This window comes from Sylvia atricapilla, chromosome 13 (assembly GCF_009819655.1).
Source record: "Sylvia atricapilla isolate bSylAtr1 chromosome 13, bSylAtr1.pri, whole genome shotgun sequence".
NCBI classification, from domain to species: Eukaryota; Metazoa; Chordata; class Aves; order Passeriformes; family Sylviidae; genus Sylvia; species Sylvia atricapilla.
The window spans coordinates 9774265-9792294 of NC_089152.1; the positions used below are offsets into that span (position 1 = coordinate 9774265).

At 43.2% G+C, this 18030-nt stretch overlaps 1 protein-coding gene across 4 annotated transcripts in view; it reads left to right on the forward strand.

Moving 5' to 3' along the window:
• Positions 1–14557: 14557 nt before the first annotated feature.
• Positions 14558–18030, forward strand: part of HOMER2 (homer scaffold protein 2) — a 57221-nt gene continuing 53748 nt past the window's right edge. For 2 of the 4 annotated variants that reach the window (XM_066328362.1, XM_066328363.1), the window contains exon 1: positions 14558–14818. In XM_066328362.1, the coding sequence (XP_066184459.1) occupies positions 14724–14818 (95 nt within the window). In that variant the 5' untranslated portion in view covers positions 14558–14723. The remainder of the gene's footprint in view (positions 14819–18030) is intronic. The other 2 variants (XM_066328364.1, XM_066328365.1) reach the window with 2 other exon arrangements.

Genomic DNA, 18030 nt, shown 5'->3' on the forward strand with positions numbered 1-18030 from the left:
CTCACTTCAAGGCTCTCTGGGTAATTAATGTGTTGTTTTTGTGTGAACACAATCTCATAATCAGCATCTCTGAAGTCTACTGCGGTGTGATAAAACCTCAAAGGGTTCGCTTTTTTCCTGTTAATTTCATTATGTTAAATAATGTGCTGTTAGATAAAGTCTTATCTTCTAAATTTTAAACTAAGACTTTTTCCTTGTAGCCTATTGGAAATTAATTAAGCTTTTGTAGAATGGATCTTCCTGGCTGAACAAAGGAGGATGTGCTAAAACTAGCAAAGTCTTGTTTGCCTTGAAACAATGAAAATTACAGGGGTTTTTATAGCTATTTAGCCTTGATAACTCTTGTTGTTCTGTCCCAGGACTTTGTATTTGATATTTTGCCTAAATCCCCAGCTTCTGGACTCATGTATTTTTATTATACTCAACTTCCATTGGAAAATTAGTCCCTAGCCCTTCCTATTACTGATATTTCTTGGGTAAAGAGGTAAATCTGCTCTACAAGATAACCAGCCTGTTCCAAGGAGCAAAAGGAAAATGTTCAAATTTTATTTATTTAAAATCATATATATTTTGCAATTTTCTGTTGTCTTTAAGACTGTGTTCATTGCTCTGTCTCAGCAGAACTTGACAGCTGTGACATTTTTAATGAAAAGTCAGCATGTGTCTATCTCAGTAGCAAGGGAAAAGGAGAACTACTTTTTTTTTTCTTGGGCATTTCTGTATCTTTAAACAGGAGGAATTATTTTCCTCTAGTGTTAATATCTACTTTGAGAAATCAGCTAAGAAACTAACATCACTTGTAATTGGTGCCTGTCTGTTTGAGGGAATGTTTGTCTAGAAAGGAATAAGCAGCAAAACCCCCATAGATGGTAATGGATCCTGCTGGGGATTTTTAATAACAAAGTAACATATAGGAAAATATTTTGGTGAAAATTTGTCTTCAAAACTCTCCTTTTTTTCTTAGCGTGCTGAAACTCCTCAGTGGCTTCCTGTCAGACAATTTCCCTCTCCCCCCGGTTTTTTGGGTTTTTTTTTTAAATGTCTCAGTTACTGTGTAAGTGGAAGCCTGGTTTGTTTGTACAAGGAAACCTGATTTCCCCAGGTAATTTATTCTAGGAAATGGTGATGTCTGGCACGGCTAGGGAGAGCAAGACTTTGTGTTCTGGCTCCAGCAGGTACAAAGGGCATGCGTGGCAGCCTTGTTATTGATTACACATAAAGGAAAGCTGTGTTTCTGTGGCCACGAGAGGCTGTAAGACCACCAGGGGACATCTGAGCAATAATGAGCGCCAAGTGTTTGCTCGATCATTCATTGCACTGGGAGGCAGGTAAGCAGAGATACTGTTCAGCCAATCTGCAGAAATACTGGGGGTTGTGCTCTTTCTCTAGGACCTCCTGTGCTCAGAAGATGAGCTCTCATCATGGGATTTTATTCCTTTGGCTGGAAAGGATTATTGCCTAGATGAACCTTACTTAGATAACAAGAAAGACAGAGATACAACAGCTGCTGCTGACAAATGCCTCTGAAGCCCGTGCAGCTCTTCTGTCAGATTTCTGCCTTGCCTTTGCTGTTGCACTGTACAGTACCACTGAGCTTCAGAGTATTTTTCACACACCTCCATATGGTGTTGTAAAGTGAAGTCCATAAAGGAACAGACTGCGTGTTTCTAACTACTTCACTAAACTTAATACAAGAAATGTTTCCTTCCCGTAACAATGACCTTTAAATGTTAACTGGCTAAAAAAATAACATTGTCCTTTTTTAAAAGGGGGAAAATGCAACTCCTGGTGCTTGATTGTGCTACAGAATAACAATTTTGGTGCTGTGGGGCCCAATTCCTTTGCATTAAGTTTACAATAGTGTAATGCTTGATTAAAAGGAATGTATTCATTTATGCTGGTATGAAAGGCCTTTAATTTTCCTAAGAGTTACTTCTGTTGTCTGTCTTTTAAAACTCAGTCACATTAAATTATACTTCTAGCATATTGTTCTTAAAATCTGACTGTCATTTATCCTTATTTATATACATATATACAAATTTAAAATCACTACATTCTAGCTGTCTTCTTTTATTTTCACCTTTTAAACTGACTGAGCCAGCTGTGCCCTTTGGGGTCTATAAGAATGAATCATTTTTATTATTTTTTTTCTGTCTTAGACAGTAATTACAGGGTAGTATGCTGTCTCTGGTTTTTAATATTATGGTGCCATTTTAATCCAAGGTGCAACACCATTAACTTCAGCAGAGTTACGCTAGCAATGAATTTTTCCCCAGGAGGCTTTTCTGAATGTTCGGTTCTTTCCTCATGATTACCCAGAGGAATGGAGAAGAAGAAGGCAAGACAGAGGACCCTTTGATAGGAGGAATGTAGTTCAAAGCAAAATCTTGTTTCTGCCATTCATGGTGCTCCATATGTTCCTCATTTGGGGTGGAGGTGGGTTAGACCCTGTGGGGCACACATGCTGGGGCTGGGGGGCAGGCAGAAGTTTTACACAGCACATCTGGTGCACAGGTTATGTCATTTCCTAGATGGAGGTACTGTACAAATTGGAAGGGAAAAAGAAATAAGAATAAGAGAAAAAGTGGGAGGAATATTCAGGCACTTTATGTGTACTTCTGTGGAACTGCTTGAAAGTGGAGTAGCCAAATGCTTAGATATCAAACTCATCATGATCGTCAGGCTGTCTCAACTCCAACTCAGATGCTTTTTAGATGTCAAGTAATTCTGCAAGTGGGGATGTGTGAATCAGTGCTACCATGGATTACCTATTGTTAAGACAGTTGCAAAACATAAAGTAGGTACTTGCAGAAGTTTCTAGCAGTAGATTTTATTCATACTCGGTTTTCTTTTACAGTTGGATATTTAATTGCAGTTTTGTCTTGTTTCTCCATATCCAGTCTAAAACGTTCAAATCCTCTGCAGTATGGAAACACCAGCTTGTAAGTCAAATACAAATCAGTAGCACCCATGTGAGTTTGTAAGGGGAATTTAGAGCGTTCCTCTTTGCTGTCAGGGAGCAGAGAGGGACAGGAGGGTAGCATGGGCAGCACAGCAGGGGCCCATCCCACAGCCCCCAAGCAGGGCTGGCCAGGGTTGGGGGCCGACGGAGCTCCGTGGGGCAGACAAGTTCACAGGGATGAGACAAGTCCAAGGCAAGGCAGAAATTCAGGTCAGCACGTGGGTCACTGCCCAGATGAACAGGCACAGCAGGGCTGGATGTGCAGCCCAGCAGAGCTGGGCAGGGACCGAGGGCCCCCACGCCTGGGGCAGGGGGCTGTCAGTGCATTCAGGGCCCTGACATGCACATCTGGTAGCAATTGCTGCTGTGTTTAAATCAGAAACTCAGATCCTTGCAAAGCCCAGGATCTAGCAGGGGGGAAGTGGTTATGCCTTTCAGCAAAGGTCTAGTGTTTCTCCTGAGTTGGACACTTGATGCAGTTTGCCTGTTGCACTCCAATCAGTTGCCTCGGATACAAAGTCAAATATTCAACCTCTAAAGATGATACCTAGGTCTCTTGTCGTACTCCCAGAGTCTCTCTTCTCAGAAGGGTGACATTCCCTGGGGACTGGAGCATTGCCCTGAGGCTCCCGTGCTCACTCTGAGGCCCAGGTCTAAAACCTGCTGGTAGATGGGCCATGAAGCCCCTGCTCCCACCTGTCATCCTGTGTGCAGTGCATGAGCATGGGCTCACATTCTGCTAAAGGCACTGAAATAGAACAGCATTTCAGGGTCTTGTTCCCTCTCAAGGCTGAGGTCAGTGGAACTGGTGTAAGTAATGCTCCCTGCATCAGATGCTAAACATGGCTCTTCCCAAATGGCTTTACCAAGAAGCTGTTAGCACAGGAGTTGGTCTTGCTTCTTTCTCATCTTCACGGGTAAGGAGAGTTCCTGAATGCTCTTTGCAGCTCCTCTGAAGTTTAAGGGCCATTAGAGAAAGCAAGGGCTGAACTACAGGCCAGCTTTGTACTAACTCAAATTGATAGTGTCTTTTTAGTGTTAAGTAACTGTTATTAAAAGTTGAAAATCTGAATTTTCCAGACATACCAATCAGCACTGAGACCACACTGTTCTACTGTGAAATAAGGTATAAGTGAATTAGTGAGCTGCAGAGACCCTGCAGGATTTTGCAAAGCTGCAATGAGCAGTCTGCTCCCTGTTGGAAGCACTCCTCTGTGCATCCCTGCATTGTGCCTTGCCCTGGCACAAAACCTGGAAACTCTTTGACAAGGGACTATCTTTTCATTTTATGTCTGTGCTGTGTGGTGCTTGGTGCTTTTCTGGGGGTCTGGGCCAACACTGCTCAAAGCAGTAATAATTCTCCCTCCTGTTACTAAATTAGGACTTGAGATCATTCTTTCCAGCAAACAAGAGTTCCTAATCTTTCAGGAGATTATGTATTGGCTGCCACCCCTCTGCATCCCTTCCTGCCCTCCCAGGGCACCCCTCTGCCTCAGATGTCGAGGCACAGCATCCTTACCTCCCTTAGTTCTGCTGTAATTCCTTCTCCCTCTTTGCCCCAGACTTGTGCAGCAGTTTCCTCTCCTGGAACCTTTTCACAGTGCTGTTGTTCCTGTGGTCCTGCTCACCCTCCACATTTCAGGTCTCCCTTTCCTGCTTTCTTGAGCTGTAGGTGTTTCTTCCCTGTCCCCACTCCACCTGCAGAGCTCTGCTGTGGGGGCAATCAGCTGCTTAGCATGGCAGTGCTCAGCTCAACTTCCTGATGCTGGTGGGGAGCTGCTGCAGATCTTGCTGACTAATTGGCAGGCTAAACTTAAAAAAATATAGAGATATTATCATGGAAAATTCATAGTTCTGATGGAGCTTCTGATGGAGGCTCATTAAAAACAAGCTAAGAAACTCTCACATATAAATGAAAACCACATAGTAGATCTTGCTGATATGCTGGATATGATTGTTTGTCATTATGCTACGGCTGCCCATTTTAAGAATAATACACAGTTATTTTCTTGGTCTTAAATGGTAGTGTGGGGATATCACAAACCTCCCAAGTAAAAACTTTAATTAAAAAGCAAACATTAATCTCCAAGCAGTAGCATCTGCAGCATATTGCAAGATAAGACTTCACCAACCTGAAGAACTAAGCACGATTCTAATTAAATCAGGGAAAAAGACGATGAACTAGATATATGATTTATTTAAGGATAGCAGTTATATAAGATATCAAAGATCTCATGGTTGCTATCTGATGGGAAACGTTGCTGCCAGATCTCACAGACTATTTCCAGGGAGTGAAATCCTTGTTCCACTGGTTCCAAGTACTGTTGGGATTTTGCCTTCCGCAGGGTCAGGACTTTGCAGTGGCTCTGTTGGACGTGGGAGCCCCGTTGGTCCTGTTCAAACTGCAGATGATCCAGCAAGGAAGCAATGTGTTCCCATGGCATGAGGAACCACCACACTGCGTATGCTGCCACTCTCCCAGTGAGGCATCAATACAAAGTCCTGACTATTTATGGTTATTTAAGGTCCCAGTGCATCTTTTGAAAATTAAGTCTCTTAATCCCTGTGTGCTGGCCAAAATCTATTATAAGTGGTGCCACTCAGCATTTCCTGTATTGTTCCAGATGGAGATAGTGTTGCATCCTGTTTCAAACCGCATGCTGGGCTCCTGTCTTTTGGAACAGCTGATATTTTCCAGAAACACCGTGCTGCACTGATGTGTGACGTCTTTGTATCCCTCCTTGTGTCACAGGAATGGAATGAGGATTAATCAATTATGATCAAATCATCATCCCAGTGAAGTCAAAAGCAGGGTTTCTTTCCATGGTTATCATGGGGCTGGCTTCTGTGTGGATGCTATTTCTTTGAGACGCCTGCAGGTAAATACAAAGGAAAATGCAAAGCATCACCTTGTTGAAGGTGTCTGTGTAGTGAGAATTCCTTTAGCTGGAGAGCAGAATGCATTTTAACAGCTATTTCCTCAAGAGTTTAGTTATTTGGCACAGCAGGCATTGTACTCAAGGAAAATCTGGTCTGCTGAATGTGGCTTTAAGCATGTGGTGCTGCCTGGCATTTGTGGCTTTGCATGTCCTGTGCATTCAAAACATACTTTGTAATGCTTCCAGGGCTGGCTTCTGCTCTTTCCCAGAACAGTTTATGCTGTGGAATTGTATCTCAAAAGCCATGTTCTTAAATCCAGCAACAGTTCAGCTTTAAATATTGGGAAAACATTGAATACTGAACAACAATGGCTGCAGGTTATTCTCTATGACCAAGTGTTAATTATTTTGGGCAAACAAACAGGATCTAAAAAAGAGCAATTCTGGCTAGATTTCTAGGAGACTGCAAAACATTTTTTGCTTAGATCTTCTGTCACATGCCACTTATGATGTCACATTTAGAACTGTAAATCCACTTACAAGTTGGACAAATGATATCACTGAAAAACATTTTTGGAGGATCACCTAACTTCTTCCATGCAAATATAATAATAGTACATCTCTTGTGCAAATATAGGAAAGAGTGGTCATGAACTATTTTGGGAAAAGCGTACTCACCAGATGGACGTAGAGAGAATATTCAGTCACAAACAGAGGAGGAGAAGAACAGTAATAAATATTATTAAAGGTGGGTACGGATGAAGATTAGCCTATTCCTGCAAGAAAACTATCAAATTAAACTTAGAAAAATGTTGGTACATTCACAACATAAATCATGTGCTCTTCTGCAGAGAAACAGTAAATGAAAAATAGAGGAGATGTGTCATCCATACTTTGTAGTGTTGACTTCATTTTCTCAAGTACGCAGAAAAGGTTTTGATGTGTGTATATTAATATTTCTCTGTTGGCTAAAGACTAAATTAAAGCAAAACACAGTTAACAGCTTTTCTGGAAGTTGTAAGTGCTCTGCTCCACTTTGCTCAAGTCCCACGGTGTTAACCTGCATTGTTTGGTGTCATCTCCTGTAGCAGTACACAGTGACCCCTCCCCTGGCTCCAAAGCCCAACAGAACTGTGGAAGAAAAACTTGATTTAATATTACTCATGGCTGCTGCTGCCTCACATCCTTTTTCTTCTAAACCCCGATGAGGACTCTGGATCTAGAGAGTACTCCTCTGGGTGCTTGAGCTGCAAACACGGCTCTAAAATCTTCGGGGTTTTTAAAAAATATTTCCATTTATTTAAGTTTTGCTCTGATTTTTCAGAGTATGGATTTTTACATCCCCTCAAGGACCATGACATTTCCCAAGAAAAGTGGAATCTGTGTTTACCATTAGATACAAGAACTTTATAATTTCTGTTATTATAGAATTTTGCAAGATTGAATTTAAGAGTGGTAGCAGTGGTTTCTTCTTTCTAAGAAAAATTCTGAGTTAAAAAAAGAAAAAAACCAATTATGTTTATTTAACTGATTGGTAGCATTTATTGATTTTGTTGTCCAGGTATTGTTGCAGAACAAACTAACATTGGGGAGAATTAGGAATGCAGAAACTCTCCTTGAACTATTCAAGAAGATACCCAGCCCAACTGGCAACCCAATTGAGGGCTTTAAAATGCATTTTCTCATCAAGGTATTCCTGGCACCTTTCTTTACAGGAGCTGTAATCTTGTTATTCTATTGTCAAATAGCTATTTTTTTTACTTTTAGAGATCTGAGTTTTTAGTGTAGTAAAACCAGTATGATTTATGGCCCTCTGGCTTCACTTTTATCATTGATTAATTATTGTAGTTTAGCAAGACTTAGACAGAAAGACTGGTATAAGTCAATGTCTTTAACTTTTCTTTAACTTTATTTGAAAGTGATATAAATTAAGGACAGTAGGGTTGGTTGGTTTGTTTGTGTTTGTGGGGATTATTTGGTTTGGTTTTTCTTGGTTTTCATTTCTAATGCATTTTGGAAGCATAATGACATTATCCTACTTCCTAAATGCATCTCAATTTCTTTCCATAGGACAGTCTTCAAGGTGAAAAGCTCAACACTTTTTTTCTGAGAATGGTGCAAAATATAGCTTTTGTGGTGACAAACGATTTTCTTCACAAATGAAAATTATCCCTGGCTGTGAAAACTACCCATAGCTGATGTCCTGGGCCCTGCCAACTTCCAGTCTCTAAGCCAGGTCTGACTTCTCTGAAGTCAAGGTATTTTTCACAACTGGAGGAAAAAAAAACCTTGTGCTGTGGTTCTACTTGTGTCTTTAAGAACTCAGGTGATTTGTTTGAGGTACTGACCACTACACCTCAACCATCAGGTTCAGTAAATAGGCTTGAAATCCTGTGTGCCTTCATTCCCACCTGGCACTGTCAGTGCTGCTCAGTCCTTGGGGAATTCATCCAGGCAAAGGATCCGCACACCTCAGCCCAGAGGGAAATACATGAGCCTTTGGGCATTCCTGGAAATGAATGAGACCTCTGGTGTGCCCAGGAAAGGGGTGTCTTCCCTTTCCATTTGGGCCAGCAAGGAGCTGATTATGGGCTGAAGTCCACCAATGAATGAGTCCCAAAGAAACACAAAAAATGAGGTATTTTGCACCAGCCTGAGGTACAAATTCCCACAAGCAGGCAAGGCAGCAAACTAAAATACTCTGAAATGTCTGGCATCAGCCTCTCTTTCTCTATAGTGTTTTCTTGAGACAATAGGGACACAGTGATGAGTGACCCTTCAAGAGGTAGCTGGGGGACAAAGAGCTGCCTGCTGGCACACAGACCCTGGGAGAAGGGCAAGGACAGGCTGAAAAAAAGAAAAAAACACATTTCTGACTACAGTCTCCAAGATCATCCCACATTTCCTTGTCATTTGCTCCCCTGGCTATTGCTGCTCTGCCCTCCAGAGGAGATGCAATGAGCCTGGGGGGACATTTTCCAGCTCCCCTCCTCTTTCTGCCCCCTGCAGCAGGACCCCCTCGGCCAGCTCAGACCCACAGTAGGCACTGCTGCTGTCCTGGAGAGCCCCACACAGCCAGCACAGCACAGGGGGCTCATTGGGAAGGCAGCATTGAAAATGCCACTCTGTGGTTGCTTGGAAATGAAATCCAACTTTGGTATTATTTTTGAGCTTAGATTTTTTGAATCCAAAATTCCATCTGACGGAAGAGATGGGTATTTAAACAGATGTCTGCAATTTCTTTAAAAAATAGAGATTGAGTTACAGATGGTAGAAAGGGCCTGAGAATTAAAAAACTCCAGAGCTACAAGAAAATTTACATGTGAGCAAAATGTTTTGCTGAAATGTATGGTCATACAATTCTGCATGTTTGAAAATTAAGCTTTTTTCACCAAAAATGTGAATATCTTTTCCCTTTCCTATTATCTGCTTCTCTGCTGCAGCCTTGGCTGTCACCATGATTGTGACAGCCAAGTCGCAATATGAGATTCCTGTTTCTAACAGACAAGACATATAGTTCTTTCCTTCTCCTTTCTCTTGTATAATTTGGCCTGCCAGGACCAACAATTTTGTTCTGAATTAGTTTAAAAGAAAATTAATCTACCCTGTTTGCATAATCGGTGCCTGATTGCCCTAACTTTCATTTTATAAAATGCAAATAAAAGGAGTTTTATGATATATGCCTGGAAGGAAACCATAGTCAAAATCTGTATTTGCAGATGAAATGGAACCTTTTTTTCTTCTCTAGGGATTTAAAAAGAAAACCCCCAAAATAAATTTTGAGTGAAAAAGCTGATAACTTCTAAAGTACCATATGAAATGCAAAGCACTGCATATTGGAAGGGAAAAATTGAACATATTTGGCACATCTTTGAGGAGCAAGTCAGGATCCATCTCATCATCTGGGAGACCTGTAAAAGCCTTTGAGCAGCTTTATGAAGACCTTCATTCATGCATGTGTGCTCAAAAAAGCAGTATTTATTTGGTGCATATGAACGAGTAAATAAACTCAAATACAAGCTTAAGGACACTCACATGCAGCACTCCTCATCTACTCTGCAGAGTCCCAGCCTGTCCAGTGCCAAACCAGTTTAAATAGCATGATTCCAGAGCAGGGCAGCAAAACCCACTACATACAGAAAAAAGCTGTCAGGTGACCAATTTTATTTTCCTTTACAGTGGAGTGGACATAATCAGAGTGTCTACATCAATGAAAACATTAAGAAGGAGAATTAGCATTATCTGTTTGTCTTACCTAGTAAATACAAAGAAAAATGTCTGATAAGGGAACAAGGTTTGCTCCTAGTGTGGGACCACCCCTACAAATGTTCAGGATTAGTGTGCACTCCTAGGTGTGTGCCAAGCTGGATTTCTAGCAGACCAAAGTACAAAGGATGCCCAGAGCATCTGTCCTATTGTGTATTAACTCTGACAGATGCTCTCTGACTCTGCCAGTGGTCAGCATCTCACATTCTATCAGCCTCTCACGATTTTGTACCCTTCAACACCTTGCTGGGTACTCACATCCAGGCTGGAGTCCTGTGGTGACTGTAGGGCGTTGTTCTGGTTTGGCTGGTTATCTTTATGTGTCCTGGTCTTCTCTCTCTAAGGTCTTATTTAAAATTATTTTTGGTTGGGCTACATTTGTCTTTATTGAGAAGGCAACATATACCACAGTGTGACAGTGACAGCTCTTTGCATTTACATAAACATCTGCTTTGATTTGGTACTCACATATTTCACAGGACAACTCTTTAAAAAGTGAGGTAGAAATTGGGCATGAACCTTCTATAACTCCAGTATAGACAGCTGCTTCCTTGCACTAAGTAAATAAAAGAACAAACTGCAAAGAATAATAAGAGAACATGCACCCCATTTTAAAACAGATTGATAATTTGCTTCTAAATTACTTTCTCCCCCACCCACTTTTTTTTTTTTTTTTTTTTTTTTTTTTTTTTTTTTTTTTTTTTGTTTTTGTTTTTGTGGGGTTTTTTGTTTGGTTGGTTGGTTTGTTTGGTTTGGGTTTTTTTTGGTTTTTTGTTTTAAAGACACAGAAAGCAATCCTATCATTTTGGCTTATTTCTGAAGGAGACTGGAGAGGAAAACTGGGTTTTTCTTTCTTAGAAATCAGATGTCTTGCTGGAGGACTTGTTGAAGGTCTCATGTTTATTGTGAGCTCTGACATTTTAATTGAAAGGACAAGATTGTTCATTATCTTAAGCAAATAGATCTTTTGTCCTAATTATTTATTAGATATCAGATTAAGTAGCTTTTAAAAACAAATACTGTCAATCAGGATTTGTTTGACAAAATTATTTTAAATCCTGTCTTTTCTCAGTTGCTCACCTTTAACATTTTATATCCAGTGATATTATAATTACATTAGATCTCGATTTGTCAGGAGATTTAAAAACTAATTCTCTGTTTCAAGTGTAAAAACCAAGAATTCCCCCAAGCTTCTTTTGGTTAAACTCCTGGATAACATTTAAAGCTAGAAACTGGTTGGTTATTTGTCAAATGGGGAAAATAAGGGAAATGGCACAGTTCTGTTGGAGTAAAAAAATGCAGATTTCATCTCTACTTGGAAAAAAGAGAAAATCACAGTACTGAATATTTTATTTAATACTATCTGCCATGGGAAATAGAGAGAAAACTACCTTGAAGTATAATAGTTTTAAAAGATGGAACGGCAGGTTTTCTGCAATAAAATTATATCTAAAATAAAATAGAGTGTCAGAAGACAACAATAGTGAAAACCAAACAAAAGGAGAGAACAGAAACACTGAGAGAGAGGAAGAGCCCAGCGAGCTCTTTGCTTTTCAGAATGCCAGGTACATAGTCGTGATTGTTAGATCAGCTTTCTGAAAAGGATATCCACCCTGTATCTAGGAATCAAAAAATTGTATCTTTAGGAGACCTGTGGGAACAGAAGAAATTTCTCATCTAAAGAAGCTAGACCCATTTGCAGAATGTGGATATTTTTATTGCTCAGCTTGAATCCTACCAAGGGATCCTGTGCCTTCAGTATTTTGAGTGTTCCTAAGTGTGCCACAGCAACACGGGCACACTTGTGAATACTACATGAGCACTGAATTACCCTCCCTTACACATCCTGTGCCTCAGCCAGCTCGGAAATGAAAGATCATGTCACATATGAAGCTCGAGAACTGATTATTGTGATAGCATATTTATAGCTCTCATTTACAGGGAACTGAAAATAGCTTAAACAACTGGAATACCAAATTACACAAAAATAATGTAAATCAATGGGAACTATACACAAACTAGGAGACAGTGATGGTGGAGAGGTTCTAGATGGAACTGTCTGTAGAAAAAATGCTTAATTCAATAGCGACATTATTAAATAGTTTGCATGAGATCTGGGCCTTACTCAAATCCATGGGACTTTTACCCTTGACTTGAACTGAGGACAGGGCTTCCTTCTCTTTTTGGCAGAGAAAGGAGAACCACAACTGTCTGCCCCACTTCAGAAAAAGAAGCATGTAATCCATTTGGAAGAACAGTGGTAATTTCAGATGAAGGAACTGCAGTTACAAAAACCCAAATATGAGCAGAAAACTGGGTTAACTTGCTATCTGCCAGGGAAAATGTCTCAGGGTACTGGAGAAATGGGACTAAAACCCTCTCTCTCCTAGAAGACTGTTCTGCAAAGAGCATGAATGAAGTGGGAAGACCTTATGAACAAAAGCAATATACAAAATTTTGTATCATGTGAATTTCACAGGCAGTTATGCTTCCATAAACTTAAGCTTTCTTTTTATAAATGGGGACAAAAGCAAAAGCTTGAATGGAAGATTGGAAAATATTAAAAAAATAGGAAATGCTAAGGTAACTGCAGTTCCAATTTCCAATTCTCATCTTATCATGACACACATAGTGAGTGCATTACCCTGTTTTGATCCAATTCCATTAGATACTTGTAAGTCTCATGCAGCACTGGTTCATAAAACACAGCTTTTGGATACTCACCAAAATGAGCTAATTAATCAGAGAGGACCAAGACAATTTCTCTCTGATGAATGGAGTATGTAATTTAACAAAATGAGGTAAATGGTGTAAAAACAGTGTTATAAAATGCTCAGATTCATTTGAGAGAGTTTTTTCCACAAGATTTCTAGGCTGCTGTTTTAACCTGCAGAGGATGTTACCCCTCACTGTTTCCCCTAGAAGAGAGGAATGGCCATATCAAAGCAATATTCAAGGATGCAGGTCATCATGAACATGAAAGGTTTGTCACTTTTGCCATGGCTCCCTCAGAGGAAATGGAACCTCAGCTTCAGCTGGCAGAACAGGACATAGGAACTTTAGATATCAGTGATTAGGTAAGGAGTCAAGTCTCCTTCAATGCCCACAGTAATCCTCTGACCATGGCAAAGAGAGCGGGTACGTTGGAGAGGTGTCATCCTGTAGCCTTGTGAAGTTGTCTGTGTAATTCACCCTGCACCTTTTTCCCTCCAATGACATGGACTTGGAGTGTATGGGACTGAAATTGCATGTTGGTGTTGCAGACATCAGGAAATAGTTGTCTGCCAGAAAAGGGGTTCCAGTGTCCATAGCTAGAAGGTGTTTGGTTGCTGGCTAAGTTCTCCTTTCAGGATTCCCGTGAGGTCCCAAGGTATACCATACTAGGGACACCCCCAGTTATTACATGTGAACTTAAAGCAAGCAGACGTAAAGCCTTTCCCACAACTTCTAAACTTCCTTGGAAAGAAAGGATAAATCAATGTGAGATTTTTTTTTTAAAAAGGCATGAAAATATTCACTCTTGATGGCAGAGTATTAATTATAACTTTGTGTGGGTGAAGTTAAAAGCCTGTCTTATGTGTGAATTGGGCGGTTTTTCTCCACGAAAGAGTAACTGTGTCCTGTGTACACAGTCCTATGAACACCCGAACGAGCAGGTCCACGGCTCTGCTATGGATTTGTGTCCTGTGATTGCCGGTCAGATGCCAGTGTCACCCTCGTGGGTGTGTAGCCATTACGCGGCTCTTCCACACTAGTCCAATTTTTCCTTCCCTGGTTAGGAATCGTCCCCTCTTTTTATTTTCACTAAACCTACATAATTTAGGGAACCCTATGTGGCACAAACTTGCAGCGAGGCTGAGAACGGCCAGAGGACATTGACGGGATGTGCCATTCCTGGGCAGAGCAGGCGGGTGCTGGCCGGGTGCGGCCCCTGGTCTCAGGGCCAGCGGCCGAACGGGGCTGGCACGGCCCCGCGGCTCGCAGGCTCCGCACTCACGGCCCGCGGGAACGCGGATTCGGAGCGGGAAAAACGCGGGGAGGGCGTAACAGCGTTTCACCGGGCAGCCCTCGGCGTGCCATCGCTGCCAGTCGGAAGCGCGTCCCCGGGATCCGCGCTCGGAGCCGGGGCTGCCCGCGGGGCGCTCCCGGTGCGGGACAGCCGCTCCCGGACAGCCGCTCCCCGGGGCGGGCTCACCCCTCTCGCAGTTGAGGCTCCCCGGCCGCGGGCGGGGCCGCCTGGGGACACCCCACAACTTCACCCGAAGTTTTCTCGCCGCCTCGTCCCCGTTCGGCGGGTCGCCGCCGCCCCCGGCGAGGGCACCGCGAGGGCGACACCCCGCAGGCTCCCGGCGGGGGCACAGCCCGCCCACCGGCGGCGGCCCGGGCCCGGGGCGGGGAGCGGAGGAGCCCCGGGGCGCGCCCACCGCCCCGCCCCGCTCGCCGCCCCCGCTGCCGCCTGGCGGGCCGGCGGGTGCCGCGGGAGCTGCTCGGTGCCGCCGCCGCCCGGGAGGGAGGTTATGTAAGGGGGGAGGGAGGCGGCGGGAGGAGGAGCAGGACGGCTCTCGCCGCCGTGCAGCCGCCGTGCAGCCGCAGCCAGCCGGGGCCGGGGCGGCCGCATGTGCGAAGTGGGGACGCGGCCGCCGCTGGCCGCCGAGCGCGGGGAGCCGCCCGGGGGTGCCGCCGCCGCCGCCGAAAGGTGCCGAGACATGGGGTGAGTCCGCCGGGCCCCGGCCCCGCGTGGGCGCCGCCTCCCGCCCCGGCCCCGCCGCAGGTGCGGAGCGGGGAGAGCGCGGCGAGCGCTCCCCAGAAGCGGCGTTTTATCACGTTATTAATCACGGACGCCCGCTCGGGAGCCGGCTCCCGCCCGAGCCGCCGGCGGAGCGGGCACGCCGCGGAGGAAGAGCCCCGGCGGCGAAATCCCCGCTGGAATGAGCGGGGAGGAGCTCGGGATGTCGCGGAGCGGGGGCTGGTGCGGGCCCGGGGTCCGCTCCCCGGCCGGTCAGCTGCGGGATGTGCAGCGAGTTCATTGTCAGATGTTTCACGCGCTGGTTCAGCGAGAGCTCTGGCTGCTGGAGGCACACGGTAAACTTGCCGGAATTGTGCCAGCTGGTCCCTAATTTGTGGGAATGTTTTTCTTTTTTAAAATTTTTTTAACGTGCCAGAAGTCTGTGACCTCATGTAATGACCTCTTGGCGAATTCAGCTTGGTTTTTCCAAAAATTAGTCCTGCATTTTTGCTATCCTCTAACTTAGGTGAGGGACAAAAGCCAAACGCTGGCATTAGGGCAATCTGTGAACTAAATATCAGGGAAACTGAGGTTAAGGTTGTGCCTTTGGCTTGAACTATATATAGGTTTGAGATCCTCTCGACCAGAATGTCTTGGGGGATTCCAAACCCACACGTTTAATTTACTTTATTTTTATCCTATTATGTTCTCTTGCACCTTTTCCCTGCCTCTCCTCACCCCCCTGTGGCAAGGAATCCTTCTCCAGTTTCTGAGCTTCTTCTGCTGCTTTCAAATGTCCAAATTCCCACTATAGATTTGTTGATTGTTGTCAGAGTGATATCATTTGAGAGTATATGGACAAATAATGAATTAAAATCACATGCACGTGTCTGAATTTGATACCCAGGAGTACTGAACAGAAGTGCAGGGGCAGAGGGAGAAATAGGATCTGAGTATCTCCCCATGTTTCTCCTCAGGAATACAGGAGCTCACCTGCTTCTTAATTATGCAAAGTTTCACTGGAAAATAAGAGAGAAACTGTCCTTGGGGTTGGAGAAAGAAGTATCAAAACCTGTCTGGAGCAGCACTGCCCCGCAGAGTCCAGGATGATCAGAAACATCCAATCCACGGGAAACTTGCCTCTGTCACTCTACCTGGGCGTCTCTAAAGGCAAATGTTTTAGTCGCTGTCATTTGTAACCGTTTCCATATTGGCAGATCAGTTTAGCTGCGGCTTGGAGAGAATCGAGTGGGGTCACTGTGGTCCCCCACCCTCCTGTCAGTCAGTCGTAGTTCTGGGCTCGGCGTGGTCTGGCTCTGCCTCCGGAGCTGTTCAAGCTGCGAAGGCTTTTCAGAGCTCTGCTTGTGCTCCTGTCTGTGCTGCTACATACAGTGTCAGGTCGTGCAGGCTCGTACAGGGAGCAGGCACGTTCACTAGTCTAGTTCAATACCCTGATTTAATGTTTCTCAGTCATTTCAGTCTTACATTGGTGCACGTGAGATCAAGCTCCCAGTGTCATTCATTCCCAGGGTTTCAGCGTGGGTTGTACCTTCTCTTGCACTCTGTACAGAGTTCAGACGAGGTGTTTGGTGAATATGCATTTTTCCAGCGTCTCACATCATTATCTTGCCATTCACCTTTTTGATCCAGAGAACCTGGAAGTACGTTTGTGATAGCATTACTGCAGTTTGCACACATGACACAGGAGCAACCTCCCAGTTTTCTTCCGGTTCCATCTGTGCTGCAAATCCTTCACCTCTGCATGCTCGAGCTTTTCCTTTTACGAAATGGGCACCTCTATACTCAGGTGTCTTTGTGAAGGAGGTTGTGGTCAGAACCCAGAGCTCAGTCATTCTTACTGGGATGAATGTATTTTGGCCCAGGCATTTGACTGGGATTTGCTTCCTGAGCACATTTTGATGTCACATATGGGGCATGTGCTCATAGAAATTGTGACAGTGACTTGATTCTTAGTTCTTAATATATTTCTTCTTTTACTTTCCTTTTTTTCTTTTTCCTGGGGGTGACCATTGCTAATGATTCATTTAAATGCTGCCTATGGATTTGGCAGTGACTGATGGTGCTATGAAACCTGATACAGCTACTTGAGCTTAGCAAAGCAAAGCTATTTAAATTGCTTATTAGCTGTGAGCTGAGCTATTTAGACTGTTGGTTTAGTTCAACTTGCTAGGCAGCAAGGTAGTTTTACAAAAGCATTTTACATGTTTTTAATAAAACCTAATGCCTGTAATACAGGGGATATGAAAACAACATATAAAAAAAGAAAAAGTGATGGGAAAAAATATTTGCTCCAGTGTCCATAAAAGTCAATGTGAAAATTGCTACTGACTGAAAACCACTGTATTATGATCAAGCCACTGTTAAGAATTTCACTGGACAAATGTCTACTCTAAAGAGGGGGTAAATATTTTCTCAAATCACTTCTTTCTTCTACTCAGCATATCTGATAGCTGCTGTTACCTCAATCCTCTCAGAGCTTTAACTTCAGCTGTTTGAAAAACACAATGTAACATATTTCCAGCTGTAGAAATCTGTGTCTGAAAATACCTCCTGCTTTGACTCTTGCTGTTGCAAGCCAAGGACTGACACCATCAAGGAAGTGTCTCTGATGTTAGTGGGCTGTACCTACTCATCTAATAGCTGTGGTCTGACTCAGTGTGACCTCAGTTTAAGTAGTCCAAGTTAAATTTACAGTTATAAGGATGCTTGAGGTTTTGGTATTAGCTGATTTAAGAAGGTGTTGGATAGCTGTGTCATCTGTGCCTAAATTCTTTTATTATTTTAATTTCTTTAGTATCTTTGTGTTTCCTTATCTATCCATTACAAATAATTTCTGTTTTGAGGTGTGTGACAAGTTTCCAGTTTGGATTAGACCTGTAAATCTCTTCACTGCTGAAGCTGTTATTTATATTATCTGTTGGATTAAAATTCAACTGATTTAAATAACCTCTGGAATTAAATTTGTATTTTAATTCTGTTTTATAAATCATATCAAAATGACAATTAAAGTCTCTGAGTGTTAGAAATTATTGCAGAAAATTGTGCAACCGTGTAGTAGTGTGTGCTATACAGGTTAATGGTGAACTAGCTCCCAGCACACCTTTCTTTTGGCTGACATGAGATGTCTTTTTGCTGCTTCCTCAGGGGCTAGTGGGGTAATTTAGTCCCCTCCAGCT